General features: G+C 47.0%; 1 protein-coding gene across 1 annotated transcript; it reads right to left on the bottom strand.

Moving 5' to 3' along the window:
- Positions 1 to 5414: 5414 nt before the first annotated feature.
- Positions 5415 to 15645, bottom strand: LOC147119072 (uncharacterized). Its single transcript, XM_085984777.1, has 2 exons — positions 15562 to 15645; positions 5415 to 6738 (listed from the first exon to the last, which is right to left on the bottom strand). Exon 2 carries the CDS (start codon positions 6627 to 6629, stop codon positions 5502 to 5504), a length of 1128 nt encoding a protein of 375 aa, XP_085840903.1. The 5' UTR covers positions 6630 to 6738; positions 15562 to 15645; the 3' UTR covers positions 5415 to 5501.
- Between the last annotated feature and the right edge of the window lie 2414 nt (positions 15646 to 18059).

Genomic DNA, 18059 nt, shown 5'->3' with positions numbered 1-18059 from the left:
GCTGGCAACAGTGGTTCGCCATGTGCTGGCCATCCCTTCACTGTTAAATCGTAGACCCGTGAGAGAGTAGGGTCATTTCTTGTCTCCCTTTCAATGGCAGAATTTGTCACCGGTAGACATTCCACTATGGTAGAGTGGAATATCTCTACTGGGTCTACTGTAGGTGCCTCTTCTATCGTTGGCAATGGTAGGCGTGATAAACCGTCAGCATTCCCATGCTGTTTTGACCCTTTGTATTCAATGTTGTATTGGTGTGCCCCTAGAAAAAGGGACCACCTCTGTAGTCTTTGTGCCGGCATAATGGGGACACCTTTTTTAGGGTTGAATATGGAGATGATGGGTTGATGGTCAGTCAGCAAGGTAAATTTTTGTCTGTGTAGGTAATGGTTGAATTTCTTCACTCCCCATACCAGGCTGAGTGCTTCCCTGTCTATCTGGGCATAGTTACGCTCAGCTGAGTTCAATGAGCGTGACGCAAAAGCTATCGGCCGTTCCGAGCCATCAGGGAATCTATGGGACAATACCGCTCCTATGCCGTAAGGGGATGCATCGCACGCCAGTCTGATTGGTAGTGATGGGTTGTAATGAGCCAAAATTTTCTCGGATGTGATTAAGTCTTTACATTTATGGAAGGCACGTTTACAGTCTTCGTTCCATTTCCAAATCACTCCTGTCTGTAGAAGATCATTAAGAGGGTGTAGAATAGTTGATAAGTTCGGTAAAAATTTATGATAGTAATTTATTAATCCCAGGAATGACCTTAATTGTGAAACATTTTCAGGTGCTGGGGCTTTTATAACTGCTTCAATTTTTTCAGGTGACTTATGCAACCCTTCCTTATTAATTATGTGGCCACAATATGATATCTGATTTTGGAAAAATTCGCACTTGGGGCGATTTGCTCGTAGGCCCCGTTCTTTCAGCCTAGTGAGCACCTGCTCTAAATTGGCAAGGTGCTCGTTGTCGTTTTCTCCTGTTATAAGGATGTCGTCTAGGTAGCATTGAGTCCCCGGAATCCCTTGCAGGACTTGTTCCATAGCTCTTTGCCAGATAGCTGGAGCTGATGCTATTCCAAAAACCAGTCGATTGTACTGGTACAGGCCTTTGTGTGTGTTTATTGTGAGATACTTTTTAGAGGTCTCCTCAACCTCCATCTGTAGATATGCCTGTGCCAAGTCAATTTTTGTGAAACGTTTCCCTCCGGATAGTGAGGCGAAAATATCTTCTATCCTCGGAAGAGGATACTGTACCGTGTGAAGGACCGGGTTTACAGTCACCTTAAAGTCCCCACAGATGCGAATTTTTTTCTGTTCCTCAGTTATTTTTCAATGTTTTTTTCATGACTGGAACGATGGGTGTTGCCCATTCGCTCCAATCTATTTTGGATAATACACCTGCCTTTTCCAAATTCTTCAGCTCTGCCTCGACTGCCGGACGTATTGCGTATGGCACCGGTCTTGCCTTAAAAAATTTTGGAATTGCTGTATCTTCCACTTTTATTGAGGCGGTGATGCCTTTCAAGGTTCCTAGTTTCTCTTGAAACACTTCTTTGGCGTTGGCCAAGATGTCTTTTAATCGTTCAGGTATGATGTCATCATTGTTTTTTTCCTTACTGGTCACTGTCAGTGCCTGAATGGAGTGCCAGTCTAAACGTATCTTCCTTATCCATTCACGTCCCAACAACGGTGGACCACCATCTTGTAGAATGTATAAATACAACTTTTGTATTTCTTTGCCGTTGTATACCACAGGCACCCTTATTTTTCCTTTGGGGTAGACTTTCTGTCCCGTATATGTTTTTAAGATAATGGATGTGTCTTTTAGAGGTATATGCGAAAATAGCCTCTCGTAATCTCGTCGATTTATTACGGTTAGAGCTGATCCTGTATCTAGCTCCATTTTAACTGGGGACCCTGCTATTGTGAGGGTAACCCAAATGGTTTGGTAATCCTCTTTGGCAAGTACATTATGTAATTTGAAACAGCTTAGTCTCTTGTTTCCGGAGTGATCACAGCAACAATTCACAAAACAATGGCAATATAACTTGGAGCAGAGACGGTTAAGTGGAGCTGTGATCGAGGTGCTCAAAATTATGAGGGGTTTTGATCGAGCAAACAAGGAGAAGCTGTTGTCACTGGCAGGAGGGTCGGTAACGAGTGGACACAGATTTCAGGTCATTGGCAAAAGAATCTAGAGGGGAAATGAGGAGATTTTTTTTTACACAGCTAATTGTGATGATCTGGAATGCACTGCCTAAATGGGAGGTGGAAGCAGATTCAATAGTAACTGTCAAAAGGGAATTGGATATATACTAAAAGCAGAAATTTACAGGGCTGTGGGGAAAGAGCAGGGCAGTGGGACTAATTGCATCGCTCTTTCAGAGAGCCAGCACCAGCACGATGGGCCGAAAGGCATCCTACTGTGTTCTATGATTCTACAACATCAGCTTCTCTCTGCTCACTAGTACTGAGAGAACAGGGAATAATCTTTAAATTCAGCCCAGTTATTGGTGGCTCTTAACATTAACAAGCCTCAGTTGGCTGAATTAACATGGTTCAGTCCTGGATGTGATTACAATCCAGGACTGAATTGCCTCACCTGAGTCCTGGAGGACACAAATAACCTCCCAGAGATGTCGGAGAACATGGGTCTGATGAAAGGGAGGAACTGAAAGAAATAATTATTTGTAGGGAAATGGTGTTAAGGAAATTGATGGGATTGAAGGCCAATAAATCCCATGGGCCTGACAATCTACATCCTAGGGCACTTAAGGAAGTGGCCCAAGAAAAGTAGATGCATTGCTGATCATCTTCCAACATTCGATGGAATCTGGAACAGTACCCATGGATTGGAGGGTAGCTAATGTTACCCCACTATTCAAAAAAGGTGGTAGAGAGAAAACGGGGAATTACAGACCAGTAAGCCTGACATCGGTACTGGGGAAAATGCTAGAGTCCATTATAAAAGATGTAATAGCAGAGCACTTGGAAAATTGTGACAACATCGAACAAAGTCAACATGGATTTACAAAGGGTAAATCGTGCTTGACTAATCTATTGGAATTTTTTGAGGATGTAACTGGTAAAATAGATAAGGGAGAACCAGTGGATGTGGTGTATTTGGACTTTCAGAAGGCTTTCAATAAGGTCCCGCATAAGAGATTAGCGTGTAAAGCTAAGGCACATGGGACTGGGGGCAAGGTATTGACTTGGATAGAGAACTGGTTGGCAGACAGAAAGCAAAGAGTTGGAATAAACGGGTCTTTTTCCGAGTGACTAGCAGTGACTAGTGGGGTACCACAGGGATCGGTCCTTGGACCCCAGCTATTCACAAGATATATTAATGATCTAGACAAGGGAACTAGATGTAATATCTCCAAATTTGCAGACGACACAAAGCTGGGTGGGCGTGTGTGGTGTGAGGAGGAAGCCGAGAAACTCCAGGATGATTTGGACAGGTTGGATGATTGGGCAGAAGCATGGCAGATGCAATATAACGTGGATAAATGTGAGGTTATCCACTTTGGTAGCAAAAACAGGAAGGCAGATTATATCTGAATGGCAATAGATTGGGAGAAGGGGAAGTGCAACGAGACCTGGGTGTCCTTGTGCACCAGTCGCTGAAGGTAAGCATGCAGGTGCAGCAGGCGGTTAAGAAGGCAAATGGTATGTTGGCCTTCGTAGCGAGAGGGTTTGAGTACAGGAACAAGGATGTCTTGCTGCTGTTGTACAGGGCCTTGGTGAGACCACATCTCGAGTATTGTGTGCAGTTTTGGTCGCCTTATCTGAGGATGTTCTTGCCATGGAAGGACTTCAGCGAAGATTCACTAGGCTGATACCTGGGATGGCAGGAATGACGTATGAGGAGAGATTGGGTCGATTGGGCTTGTACTCGCTGGAGTTTAGAAGAATGAGAGGGGATCTCAATGAAACTTATAAAATTATGAAAGGACTGGACAGACTAGATGCAGGAAGGATGTTCCCGATGGTCGGGGAGTCCAGAACCAGGGGTCTCAGTCTAAGGATAAGGGGTAAGCCATTTAGGACAGAAATGAGGAGGAATTACTTCACCCAGAGTGGTGAACCTGTGGAATTCTCTACCACAGAAGGCGGTGGAGGCCAAATCATTAAATATATTCAAGAAGGAGTTGGATATATTTCTCAAGGCTAAAGGGATCAAGGGGTATGGGGTGAAAGCAGGGACAGGGTACTGAATTTGGATGATCAGCCATGATCGCATTGAATGGCGGAGCAGGCTCGAGGGGCCGAATGGCCTACTCCTGCTTCTATCTTCTATGATTCTATTAAAGGCATCGGAAGCAGTGGAATCGACCCCCCGCAGTCACAATGTGGACACGCTGGTGTGTCAGCGGGTGAGATACACCAGGGAATCCCTTTCCACACACTGAGGTTGACTCTAATGATCGGGAGTCCCAGGGTTTCAGATACCAGATAATCAAGCTCACAAGAACACAAATTGTCTCTCCAGGCTTTATTAAGAGTGCTGCATAGCACAGATCGGGTGATAATTCCCTCAATCTGGAGAATAGAAGTACAGTGGATTCACGCGTGAACTTCTCGAGTCTGTTCCAACTGACAACGGCTTAAGTGGCCTGTTCTTATACACAAGCTCGGTTACTGCTCAGAAAATGGGATTGTTTGGACCCGTCTGTTGACCGCCTCCTGAACTCCTGCTAATTCAGGGAATTTAGTCCATCCATGACCAGACTATAACCACAAGCCCGTCTGGTTATCACACCTATACGGTCCGTGAGGTTATTATTAGATTCACACCCAGATGTTGTGCCTTGTCTGGCACTTCATCCCATAACACGGGTACAGGGGCTCAGTAATGTTTCATTCATCAGAAACAGTCGAAGTACAACAACATACTGGTCAGCTTAACAGAATCTCATCACATTTATGGGGCCATAAATATTACAGTCACTGATAAATCCAGGAGGGAATTCAGGAGAAACTTCTTTACCCAGAGAGTGATGAGAATGTGGAACTCGCTACCACAAGGAGTAGTTGAGACCAACGGCATAGATGTATTTAAGGAGAAGCCAGATAAACACAGGAGGATATGTCGGAGGAGGCTCGCGTGCAGCATAAACCCCAGCATAGACCAGTTGGGCCGAATGGCCTGTTTCTGTGCTGTACATTCGATGTAATAACATGAACAGGCCACCGGCGCGCTCGAGGCCTTCCGTGACTGGTGGGTACCGGAGGGACTGGCGTGCATCATCACCACTGAAAATAGAATTTTAATTTAATTTAAGTTTCCTTTAAACTTTCTTTGTTATGTTACAGGTTTTATTGGTTGTGATGTTTGACTTTTAATAGGCAATTGCCTGTGATAAGGAGAAAAACAAAAATAACTAACAGTCAAATCAAGGGAATCATCAGAACAGATTAAAAGATGAAACAATAGTACAAGAATTTATAAAACATTGATCCATTCCACGTTCATGTCACCCCAGCTGTCTACAGGGCCCTGCGCTACAGAACAGTGTGAACTCGCTGGTGTCTCAGCAGGTCACTGGAGCTTTTAAAGCTCTTCCCACAGTCAGAACATTTAAACGCTCTCTCATCAGTGTGAACAAGCTGGTGTGCCAGCAGGTTCGTGGACTGTAAGAATCCCTTTCCACACACGGAGCAGAGAAAACGCCTCTCCCCGGTGTGAACTCGCTGGTGTCTGGTCAGAGCCCCAGAGATTTTAAAGCTCTTCCCACAGTCAGAACATGTAAACGGTCTCTCATCAGTGTGAACAAGCCGGTGTTGCTTCAGGTCCCCGGAGTATTTAAAGCTCTTCTGACAGACAGAACATTTAAATGCTTTCTCAGCAGTGCGAACTCGCTGGTGTGTGGACAGAGCCCCGGATCTTTTAAAGCTCTTCCCACAGTCAAAACATTTAAATGGTTTCTCATCAGTGTGAACAAGATGGTGTTGCTTCAGATCCCCAGAGCTTTTAAAGCTCTTCTGACAGACAGAACATTGATACGCTCTCTCATCAGTGTGAACTCGTTGGTGTGTGGTCAGAGCCCCGGAGCATTTAAAGCTCTTCCCACAGTCAGAACATTTAAAGGCTCTCTCATCAGTGTGAACAAGCTGGTGTGTCAGCAGGGTAGATGAATCAGTGAATCCCTTCCCACACACAGAGCAGGGAAATGGCCTCTCCCCGGTGTGAACTCGCTGGTGTCTGGTCAGAACCCCAGACCTTTTAAAACTCTTCCCACAGTTGGAACATGTAAATGGTCTCTCGTCAGTGTGAACAAGCTTGTGTTCCTTCAGATCCCCAAAGCATTTGAAGCTCTTCCCACAATTAGAACATTTAAATGGTTTCTCATCAGTGTGAACAAGCTGGTGTCTCAGCAGGTGGGATAAATAAACAAATCCCTTCCCACACACGGAGCAGGTGAACGGACTGTCCCCGGTGTGACTGCGCCGATGAACCTCCGACGCAGATGGGGAACTGAATCCATTCCCGACAACCCCACCTTTACCCGGTTTCTCCCCGGTGTGACGGTGCACGTGTCTCGCCAAGGCAGGCAATCGGCTGAAGGCGAGTCCATGCACGGAACACGTGTGCGGTTTGTCCGTGCTGTGATCGCTGCTTTCTCCTTCCATGTGCAAAGGCCGATGATATTCAGGTCCTGATGAATCGAGCGACTCTGTCTGATCCTGACATGATGTTTGGTCTCAGCTTCCTGTCTGTAAATACTCCATTTCTTAAACCCTGTAAAAGGAGTGTAGAAAGGGGTAAGAGGGCGAATGTTGTCTCATGTCCCCCTTTCCCAGCCCAGGGGAAGTGAAGCTGATTTTCAGGCCCCAGCTGCTGCACAGGTTGGTTGAAAGGATCAACAGTAATGGCGGCTGCAATCCCCACAAGCCCCCGCACTCCAGAAAGTGCCCCGGCCGCCGTGTTGAGTTGTGGCTGACCCCGTGCATGTGCCCCATGGCCCCGCCGTCTCCTGCTCCACAGGCGTCCGGCCCGCACCACACATGTTCAGCACGCACCCTGGGCCACTGTCAATCATCCTCCCCCGTGCCTGCGCGCTGGGCCCCTGAGCTCCAGGCTGCCGCGCGGGGCTTTCTTTGTAAAGTCGGTGCTGGTTAAGAGCCGCAATCAGTGAGGGAAAGTGAGTTTCCCCCCAGATCCAATTGAGATCAGAGGAGAGGAGAGAATAAAGGGGAATCCAAACCTGAGAGTCCGAGGGCTCCGCAGGCACCGAATGGAGCGACTTCACTTGGGCGGAGCCGGAGAGCACCTCGGGCACGTGACCGTGGGCAGTGGGCGAGATTGACGTGTCCACTGACCAATAGGCGGGCGGCGGGTGACGCGCACTGAGACGTCTTGACGTCATAAAAGGTGCAGGCGTCATGACGTCAAACAACTTGGTTCTGCTGAATGGTCCCTATCAATGATTAGGACTTGAATGCAAAAGTCTGATTAAGAAGTTTGCAGATGATGCAAACATTGGCCGTGTGGTTGATAATGAAGAAGAAAGCTGCAGACTGCAGGAAGATATCATAACATAAGAAATAAGAGTCGGCCATACGACCCCTCGAGCCTGCTCCGCCATTCAATAAGATCATGGCTGATCATCGACCTCAACTCCACTTTCCCCACCGATCTCCATATCCCTTGATTCCCCTAGAGTCCAAAAATCTATCGATCTCAGCCTTGAATATACTCAAAGACTCAGCATTCACAGCCCTCTGGGGCATTCCAAAGATTCATAACCCTCTGAGTGAAGAAATTCCTCCTCATCTCGGTCTTAAATGGCCGACCCCTTATCCGGAGACTATGTCCCCTAGTTCTAGACACTCCAGCCAGGGGAAACAATCTCTCAGCACCTTATCGAATGCCTTTTGTAAATTCAAATATACTACATCCACTGGTTCCCCTTTATCTACCCTGCTAGTTACATCCTGAAAAAACTCTAATAAATTTGTCAAACACCATTTCCCTTTCATAAAACCACGTTGGCTCTGCCTAATCATGTTAGGATTTTCTAATTGCCCTGATACAACTTCCTTAACAATGGATTCCAGCATTTTCCCGATGACTGATGATGTCAGGCTAACTGGCCTGTAGTTCCCTGTTTTCTCTCTCCCTCCTTTCTTGAAAAGCGGTGTTACATTTGTGACCTTCTAATCTGCTGGGACCATTCCAGAATCTAGGGAATTTTGGAAGATCACGACCAATGCATCCACTATCTCTTCAGCCACCTCTTTTAGAACCCTAGGATGTAGGCCGTCAGGTCCAGGGGATTTGTCGGCTTTTAGTCCCATTCGTTTCCCCGAGTACCTTTTCTCTACTTACAGTAATTACGTTAAGTTCCTCACCCTCATCAGACCCTTGGTACCCCAGTGTTTTTGGTGTGCTTTGTGTGTCTTCTACTGTGAAGACAAATACAAAACCCAGCAACTATGGGCCAGTCAGTTTAACCTCGGTAGTGGGGCAAAATTTAGGAACAATAATCAGGGACAGAATTAACAGTCACTTGGACAAGTGTGGATTAATTAAGGAAAGCCAGCATGGATTTGTTAAAGGCAAATCATGTTTAACCAACTTGATGGAGTTTTTTGATGAGGTAACGGAGAGGGTTGATGAGGGCAATGCGGTTGACATGGTGTGCATGGATTTCCAAAAGGCGTTTGACAAAGTGCCACATAATAAGCTTGCCAGCAACGTTCAAGCCCATGGAATAAAAGGGACAGTGGCTGCATGGATAGGGAATTGGCTAAGTGACAGGAAACAGAGAGTAGTGGTGAATGGTTGTTTTTCAGACTGGAGGAAGGTACACAGTGGTGTTTCCCGGGGGTCGGTTCTAGGGCCACTACTTTTCTTGATATATATTAAAGACTTGGATGTGGGTGTACAGGGCACAATTTCAAAATTTGCAGATGACACAGAACTTGGAAGTATAGTGAACAGTGAGGAAGATAGTGATAGACTTCAAGTGGACATAGACAGGCTGGTGGAATGGGTGGACACGTGACAGATTAAATTTAATGCAGAAAAATGTGAAGTGATACATTTTGTTAGGAAGAACGAGGAGAGGCAATATAAACTAAAGGGTACAATCCTAAAGTGGGTGCATGAACAGAGAGACCTGGGGGTATGTGTGCACAAATCGTTGAAGGTGGCAGGGCAGGTTGAGAAAGTGGTTAAAAAAGCTGATGGAAACCTAGGCTTCATGAATAGAGGCATAGAGTACAAAAGCGTGAAATTATGATGAACCTCTATAAAATAACTGGTTCGGCCTCAACTGGAGTATTGTGTCCAATTCTGGGCACTGCACTTTAGGAAGGATGTGAAGGTCTTAGAGATGGTGCAGAAAAGATTTACGAGAATGATTCCAGGGATGAGGGACTTCAGTTACGTGGATAGACTGGAGAAGCTGGGGTTGTTCTCCTTAGAGCAGAGAAGGTTGAGATGAGATTTGATAGAGGTGTTCAAAATCATGAAGGTTCTGGACAGAGTAGATAGAGAGAAACTGTTCCCATTGGCGGAAGGGTCGAGAACCAGAGGACACAGATTTAAGGTGATTGGCAGAAGAACCAAAGGCGACATGAGGAAAAACTTTTTTACGCAGCGAGTGGTTAGGATCTGGAATGCACTGCCTGAAAGGGTGGTGGAGGCAGATTCAATCACTGCTTTCAAAAGGGAATTGGATAAGTACCTGAAGGAGAAATATTGCAGGACTTCAGATTCCTGGGGCAGGAGGGACCAGTTCTGGGGCAGGAGGGACCTGTCCAAGGTGGACGGGTTGCACCTCAACAGAGCTGGGACCAATGTCCTCATGGGACGGTTAACTAGTGCTGTGGGGGAGGGTTTAAATGAATTAGACAGGGGGATGGGCACCAGGATGAAACATTAGAGAGGAGAAACAAGTTGCAGAGAGGACTGGGAGAGACAAGTAGCACTAGAGGGATAGAATTGCTGGTCATCTTCCAAAATTCGATAGACTCTGGAACAGTACCCATGGATTGGAGGGTAGCTAATGCTACCCCACGATTCAAAAAAGGTGGTAGAGAGAAAACGGGAAATTATAGACCGGTAAGCCTGACATCGGTAGTGGGGAAAATGCTAGAGTCCATCATAAAAGATGTAATAGCAGAGCACTTGGAAAACAGTGACAGGGTCGGACAAAGTCAACATGGATTTACAAAAGGAAAATCGTGCTTGACTATTCTACTGGAATTTTTTGAGGATGTAACTGGTAGAATAGATAAGGGAGAACCAGTGGATGTGGTGTATTTGGACTTTCAGAAGGCTTTCGATAAGGTCCTGCATAAGAGATTAGCGTGTAAAGTTAAGGCACATGGGATTGGGGGCAAGGTATTGACTTGGATAAAGAACTGGTTGGCAGACAGGGAGCAAAGAGTTGGAATAAACGGCTCTTTTTCCGAGTGGCAGGCAGTGACTAGTGGGGTACCGCAGGGATCGGTCCAAGGACCCCAGCTATTCACAATATATATAAATGATCTAGATGAGAGAACTAGATGTAATATCTCCAAGTTTGCAGACGACACAAAGCTGGGTGGGCGTGTGTGCTGTGAGGAGGATGCCGAGAAACTCCAGTATGATTTGGACAGGTTGGGTGACTGGGCAGATGCATGGCAGATGCAGTATAATGTGGATAAATGCGAGGTTATCCACTTTGGTGGCAAAAACAGGAAGGCAGATTATTATCTGAATGGCAATATATTGGGAGAAGGGGAAGTGCAACGAGACCTGGGTGTCCTTGTGCACCAGTCACTGAAGGTAAGCATGCAGGTGCAGCAGGCGGTTAAGAAGGCAAATGGTATGTTGGCCTTCATAGCGAGAGGGTTCGAGTACAAGAACAAAGATGTCTTGCTGCAGTTGTACAGGGCCTTGGTGAGACCACACCTTGAGTATTGTGTACAGTTTTGTTCGCCTTATCTGAGGAAGGATGTTCTTGCCATGGAGGGAGTACAGCGAAGATTCACCAGACTGATACCTGGGATAGCAGGAATGACGTAGGAGGAGAGATTGGGTCGATTGGGCTTATACTCACTGGAGTTTAGAAGAATGAGAGGGGATCTCATTGAAACTTATAAAATTCTAACAGGACTGGACAGACTGGATGCAGGAAGGATGTTCCCGATGGCCGGGGAGTCCAGAACCAGGGGTCACAGTCTAAGGATAAGGAGTAAGCCATTTAGGACAGAGATGAGGAGGAATTTCTTCACCCAGAGAGTGGTGAATCTGTGGAATTCTCTACCACAGAAGGCAGTGGAGGCCAATTCATTAAATATATTCAAGAAGGAGTTGGATATATTTCTTAAGGCTAAACAGATCAAGGGATATGGGGAGAAGGCAGGGACAGGGTACTGAATTTGGATGATCAGCCATGATCTCATTGAATGGCGGAGCAAGCTCGAGGGGCCGAATGGCCTACTCCTGCTCCTATCTTCTATGTTTTTATGAACCCCAGGACCAGGCCCCTATAGGGAATAGCTATGCAGATCTAGCCGCAAAAGTAGCTGCGGAAGAAATGCAACCAGAGGACGTGTTCAAAAACGAAATATATGGTCATGATAGTCAGTGGGGTACAGGAAGTGAATATAATGGAGCTACAAAAAAATACTAGTAAAGAGCAAAAGGAGAAATGGAGACAAGCTGGCGCGCAATTACAAGATGAAATTTGGAAATGGGGCCCACGTAACCAGGTGGTGGCACTGGAATGTTGTAGACAACAACTGATGGCGCTATACCATGGTGTAACACATACTGGCAGAAGTAACATGTTGCAACTACTGACACAGTACTGGTGGTGGCCAAAGATGGGTCGGGAAGTAGCGAAATATTGCCACCGCTGTATAATATGCGCAAGAATAATGTAGGACAGAGATGTAGAGTTAGAGTAGCAAACCAACCCAGGCCCCAAGGACCCGGGGAAACTTGCAGATTGACTTTACCGGCCCCTTAGCGCAGGACCGGGGGAAGAAATATTGCCTGGTAATAATTGACCAATTTACCAGGTGGGTGGAAGCCTAACTAGTGGTGTTCCGCAGGGGTCGGTGCTGGGACCCCAACTCTTTACAATCTATATTAACGATTTGGAGGAAAGGACCGAGTGCAACATATCCAAGTTTGCCGACGATACAAAGATGGGAGGGAAAGCAGTGAGTGAGGAGGACATAAAAAACCTACAAAAGGACATAGACAGGCTAAGTGAGTGGGCAGAGATTTGGCAGATGCAATATAATGTTGGAAAGTGTGAGGTTATGCACTTTGGCAGAAAAAATCAAAGAGCAAGTTATTATCTAAATGGAGAGAAACTGCGAAGTGCTACAGTACAAAGGGATCTGGGGGTCCTGGTGCATGAAACACAGAAGGTTAGTATGCAGGTACAGCAGGTGATCAGGAAGGCGAATGGAATCTTGGCTTTTATTGCGAGGGGGATGGAGTATAAAAGCAGGGAAGTCTTGCTTCAGTTATACAGGGTACTGGTGAGGCCACACCTGGAATACTGCGTACAGTTTTGGTTTCCATATTTAAGAAAAGATATACTTGCTCTCGAGGCGGTTCAGAGAAGGTTCACTCGGTTGATTCCGGAGATGAGGGGGTTGACGTATGAGGAAAGGTTGAGTAGGTTGGGACTCTACTCATTGGAGTTCAGAAGAATGAGAAGTGATCTTATCGAAACATATAAGATTGTGAGGGGGCTTGATCGGGTGGATGCGGGGAGGATGTTTCCACTGATGGGTGAGACTAGAACTAGGGGGCATAATCTAAGAATAAGGGGCTGCCCTTTCAAAACTGAGATGAGGAGAAACTTCTTCACTCAGAGGGTAGTAAATCTATGGAATTTGCTACCCCAGAGAGCTGTGGAAGCTGCAACATTAAATACATTTAAAATGGAGATAGACAGTTTCCTAGCAGATAAGGGAATTAGGGGTTACGGGGAGAGGGCAGGGAAGTGGACGTGAGTCTAGATTCGGATCAGCCATGATCCTATTGAATGGCGGAGCAGGCCCGAGGGGCCGTATGGCCTACTCCTGCTCCTACTTCTTTTGTGCTTATGTTCTTTCCACCCGAGATTGCTCTGCAAAAACAGTTGCACTAATATTGGCTACCGAGGTTATACCCCGTTGGGGAGTGCCTCTGCAAATTGACTCAGACAACGGCACTCATTTCACCGGCAAAATAATGAATGAAATCTGTAAGCTGCTACATGTGACACAAAAATATCACATACCACATCACCCCCAGAGCTCGCGGATGGTAGAAAGAATGAATACAACACTGAAAAACACGCTGACAAAAGCCACCCAAGAAACAGGGAAGGGATGGTCGGAATTATTACCCAGCATACTAATGAGGCTGCGAGCCACCCGGGACGAACGACCGGACTGACCCCCTATGAGTTAATGGCAGGACGAGCTACGAGACGACCAGAGGATTTGGTTGGAGGGGTGGGAGAACCAGGACCAGTACAAGATAGGTTAAGGCGATACTTAGTACAACTAAATCAGGAGGTACAAGAAGTGTGGAACCAACAACAGATTAAAGATCTAGAAAGGCAGAATGCTGGACTTAAACGAGACGAGTTGCTCAGAATAGGTCAACAAGTAATGATGCAAGTTATCGGAAGAAAGGGAATGGGGCCCGTTGGATGGGGCCATGCACTGTATTAATGACAAGTGATACGTGTGTTTGTCTACAAGAACCGATGGGTATGCGGTGGAAGCAATGGACCCAGGTGAAACCATTTAACACTAAAGACCCCCATTCTACCCTCTCCTCTAGGGGAAAGAGCTCGGAACACGACCAGACCTCTGTTTAAATTACAGATAAACATGGATCCAGTCGACCCTTTATATCAGAGGGTCCGTCTCGGGGAGAAGAAGCTCTCCTGGTTTACCCTTACACCTGAGAACTCATTTTTAATGTGGAAGCAAGTCATCCTCGGTTCCGAGGGACTGCCTAAGAAGAAAGAAGATATAATTGGAGTAAGATTTCTTTACTCCTGTATGCAAATCCTCTTGTAATGAAGGCCAGCATACCATTTGCCTTCTTAACTGCCTTTCACGACCACCGGACGTCCCAAAGTGCTTTACAGCCAATGAAGTACTTTTGAAGTGTAGTCACTGTTGTAATGTGGGAAACGCGGCAGCCAATTTGTGCACAGCAAGCTCCCACAAACAGCAGTGTGATAATGACCAGATAATCTGTTTTTTCGTCATGTTGATTGAGGGATAAATATTGGGCTCATAACACCGGGGATAACTTCTTCGAAATAGCACCACGGGATCTTTTACATCCACCTGAGGGGGCAGACGGGGGCCTCGGTTTAACGTCTCATCCGTAGGACGGCACCTCCGACACTGCAGCGCTCCTTCATTACTGCCCCTCCGACAATGCGGCTCTACCGCAGCACTGTCCCTCCGACAGTGCGGCACTTCCGCAGCACTGTCCCTCCGATGAGCAGCACTCCCTGAACACTGCCCCTCCGACAATGCAGCGCTCCCGCAGCACTGCCCCTCCGACAGTGCGGCACTCCCTCAGCACCGCCCCCCCCCGACAGTGCGGCACACCCTCAGTACTGCCCCTCCGACAGTGCGGTGCTCCCTCAGTACTGCCCCTCTGACAGTGCAGCGCGCCCTCAGTACTGCCCCTCCGACAGTGCGGCGTTCCCTCAGTACTGCCCCTCCGACAGTGCGGCGCTCCCTCAGCACTGGAGTGTCAGCCTCGCTTTATGTGCTCAAGTCCCTGGAGCGGGACTTGAACCCACAACCTTCTGACTCTGCTGTCCACTGAGCCACAGCTGACTCCAGTCTTTTACAGTTTCATCATAACTTCCTTGCTTTTGCACTCTACGCCTCTCCTAAAGCAGGGGAGTTATGATGAATTGTTAAACAGTTTTTTTTTGCAGAGTGACCAAGGCTGTCTGTAGGAAACAAGCTTGTATTGTGAAGCTTCTGCCCCTTTGCCAGACCCGCTGCCTGCGGCCCCTCCCCCAGATTCCAGCCCCAGCTCTGTGCTGACTGAGCTACTCTCACCTGGGGACAGCGCGTCACAATCGGACCCAGCGCACCTGAGCTGGAGAGGAGGCCCCGCCCCCCTTGCCGCGCCGTCATTGGTTGGAGGACCAGGCCACGCATTTCAGTCCTCCCACCTCAGCCCTCGTCCTATTGGTCAGAGCACCCGTCAGTCACAGGCCGGTGCCGGGCCTCCATCCCTGAATGGCCTCTTCCTCTGATGATGCCACAATCGGGCCCCAGCCTCAGCGCCGGGGAGGAAGGTCCCGCCCCCTAGCCGCGCCACCATTGCTTGGAGGACCAGGCCACCCAGTTGAGTTCTCCCACTTCAACCCTCGTCCTATTGGTCAGTGCTCCCGTCAGTCAGAATCACATTGCTCCGGCTCACTCCGCCACCCCGCGCGGTTCAATCCGCTCCGTAAGGCGTCAGAGGAGGTCCCGCCCACCTCTCAGGTTTGGTTTCTCGTATTTTACTTTATAATCTCGCTCTCCGCTCCCCCCTCACCTCGATTTAAATCGATTCCCCAACAGTTGACTTTACCTCGGCCGCTGATTCCGCTTCTTCCCCGGGCCCGGCCTTCCGTTAATCCTCCGAGGCCCCGCGCAGGCGCACTGGCAGCCTCGTTTTGTGGTGAGGCCGAATGAGCATGCGCGCCCCGCCTCTCCACATTTAAAGGGATACCCACCCCCTCCACATTTAAAGGGGCACCCACCCCTCCACATTTATAGGGACACACACCCCCTGCACATTTAAAGGGACACCCACCCCTCCACATTTAAAGGGACTCCCTCCCCCCCTCTCATGTCCTCTACTGTGGAGGAGGAATTCCTGGAGTGTTTACGGGATGGTTTCCTGGACCAATATGTCGAGGAATCAACCAGAGATCAGGCCATCTTAGACTGGGTATTATGTAACGAGAAAGGATTAATTAGCAATCTTGTTGTACGAGGCCCCTTGGGTCGGAGTGATCATAATATGATCGGATTCTTCATTAAGATGGAGAATGAAGTTGTTGACTCTGAGACTAGGGTCCTAAATTTAAATAAAGGAAACTACGATGGTCTGAGGAGCGAGTTGGGTAGGATTGATTGGGGAATGTCACTCAAAGAGTTGACGGTGGATAGGCAATGGCAAACATTCAAAGACCGCATGGATGAACTACAGAATTTGTTCATCCCAGTTTGGCATAAAAATAAAACAAAAAAGGTGACTCAACCGTGGCTAACAAGGGAAATTAGGGATAGCATAAGATCCAAGGAGAGGACATATAATTTGGCCAGAAAAAGCAGTAAACCTGAGGATTGGGAGCAGTTTAGGATTCAACAAAGGAGGACAAAGGGATTAATTAAGAAGGGGAAAATAGAATATGAGAGTAAGCCTGCAGGGAACATAAAAACTGACTGTAAAAACTTTTATAGATATGTGAAGAGAAAAAGAACATAAGAACATAAGAAGTAGGAGCAGAAGTAGGCCATACGGCCCCTCGGGCCTGCTCCGCCATTCAATAGGACCATGGCTGATCCGAACCTAGACTCACGTCCACTTCCCTGCCCGCTCCCCGTAACCCCTAATTCCCTTATCAGTTAGGAAACTGTCTATCTCCATTTTAAATTTATTTAATGTCGCAGATTCCACAGCTATCTGAGGTAGCAAATTCCATAGATTTACCACCCTCTGAGTGAAGAAATTTCTCCTCATCTCAGTTATGAAACGGCAGCCCCGTATTCTAAGATCATGCCCCCTAGTTCTAGTCTCACCCATCAGTGCAAACATTCTCCCCGCATCCTCCCGATCAAGCCCCCTCACAATCTTATATGTTTCGATAAGATCGCCTCTCATTCTTCTGAATTCCAATGAGTAGAGGCCCAACCACTCAACCTTTCCTCATAAGTCAACCCCCTCATCTCCGGAATTAACCAAGTGAACCTTCTCTGAACTGCCTCGAGAGCAAATATATCTTTTCTTAAATATGGAAACCAAAACTGTACGCAATATTCCAGGTGTGGCCTCACCAGTACCCTGTATAACTGAAGCAAGACTTCCCTGCTTTTATACTCCATCCCCCTTGCAATAAAAGCCAAGATTCCATTCGCCTTCCTGATCACCTGCTGTACCTGCATACTAACCTTCTGTGTTTCATGCACCAGGACCTCCAGATCCCTTTGTACTGTAGCACTTTGCAGTTTCTCTCCATTTAGATAATAACTTGCTCTTTGATTTTTTTCTGCCAAAGTGCATAACCTCACTCTTTCCAACATTATATTGCATCTGCCAAATTTCTGCCCACTCACTTAGCCTGTCTATGTCCTTTTGCAGGTTTTTTATGTCCTCCTCACTCACTGCTTTATGTCACATCTTTGTATTGTCAGCAAACTTGTATATGTTGCACTCGGTCCCCTCCTCCAAATCGTTAATATAGATTGTAAAGAGTTGGGGTCCCAGCACTGACCCCTGCGGAACACCACTAGTTACTGATTGCCAACCCGAGAATGAACCATTTATCCCAACTCTCTGTTTTCTGTTAGATAGCCAATCTTCCACCCATGCCAGTATATTACCCCCAATCCCGTGATTTTTTATCTTGTGCAGTAATCTTTTGTGTGGCACCTTGTCAAATGCCTTTTGGAAGTCCAAATACACCACATCCACTGGTTCCCCTTTATCCACCCTGTTTGTTACATCTTCAAAGAATTCGAGCAAATTTGTCAAACATGACTTCCCTTTTATAAAACCACTAGCTGGGGGAGCCTGGCTTTGCCAGGGCTGTTTTGGGGCGGGCAGTTTAAATCGAGTGCCAGGCTTTGGGGCCCTGTCTGTGTCCCTTTGTGAATCTGGTGCCTGGCAACATTTTAAATCGAGTCCCAGGCTTTAGGGCCCTGTCTGTGTCCCTTTGTGAATGTGCTGCCGGGCAACATTTCTACCTTTTAATACCTTGAAAGATGAAAGTGAAAGTACTTATAAAACGTTTTTGGTAAATCTTATGTTATTTTTAAAAGAGAAACTAACTTTTTCAAAGCTGGATAAGGAGAGTAGTTTGA

This window comes from Somniosus microcephalus, chromosome 4 (genome assembly GCF_052327205.1).
Source record: "Somniosus microcephalus isolate GS21.2 chromosome 4, FLI_Smic_1.0, whole genome shotgun sequence".
NCBI lineage: Eukaryota > Metazoa > Chordata > Chondrichthyes > Squaliformes > Somniosidae > Somniosus > Somniosus microcephalus.
The sequence above is the reverse complement of the archived record's forward strand: the minus strand, read 5'-3'. Positions and strand labels throughout refer to the sequence as shown.

Coding starts and splice junctions, on each gene's coding strand:
- LOC147119072 (XM_085984777.1), bottom strand. CDS start 6,629: ATGGAAGGAGAAAGCAGCGATCACAGCACGGACAAACCGCACACGTGT.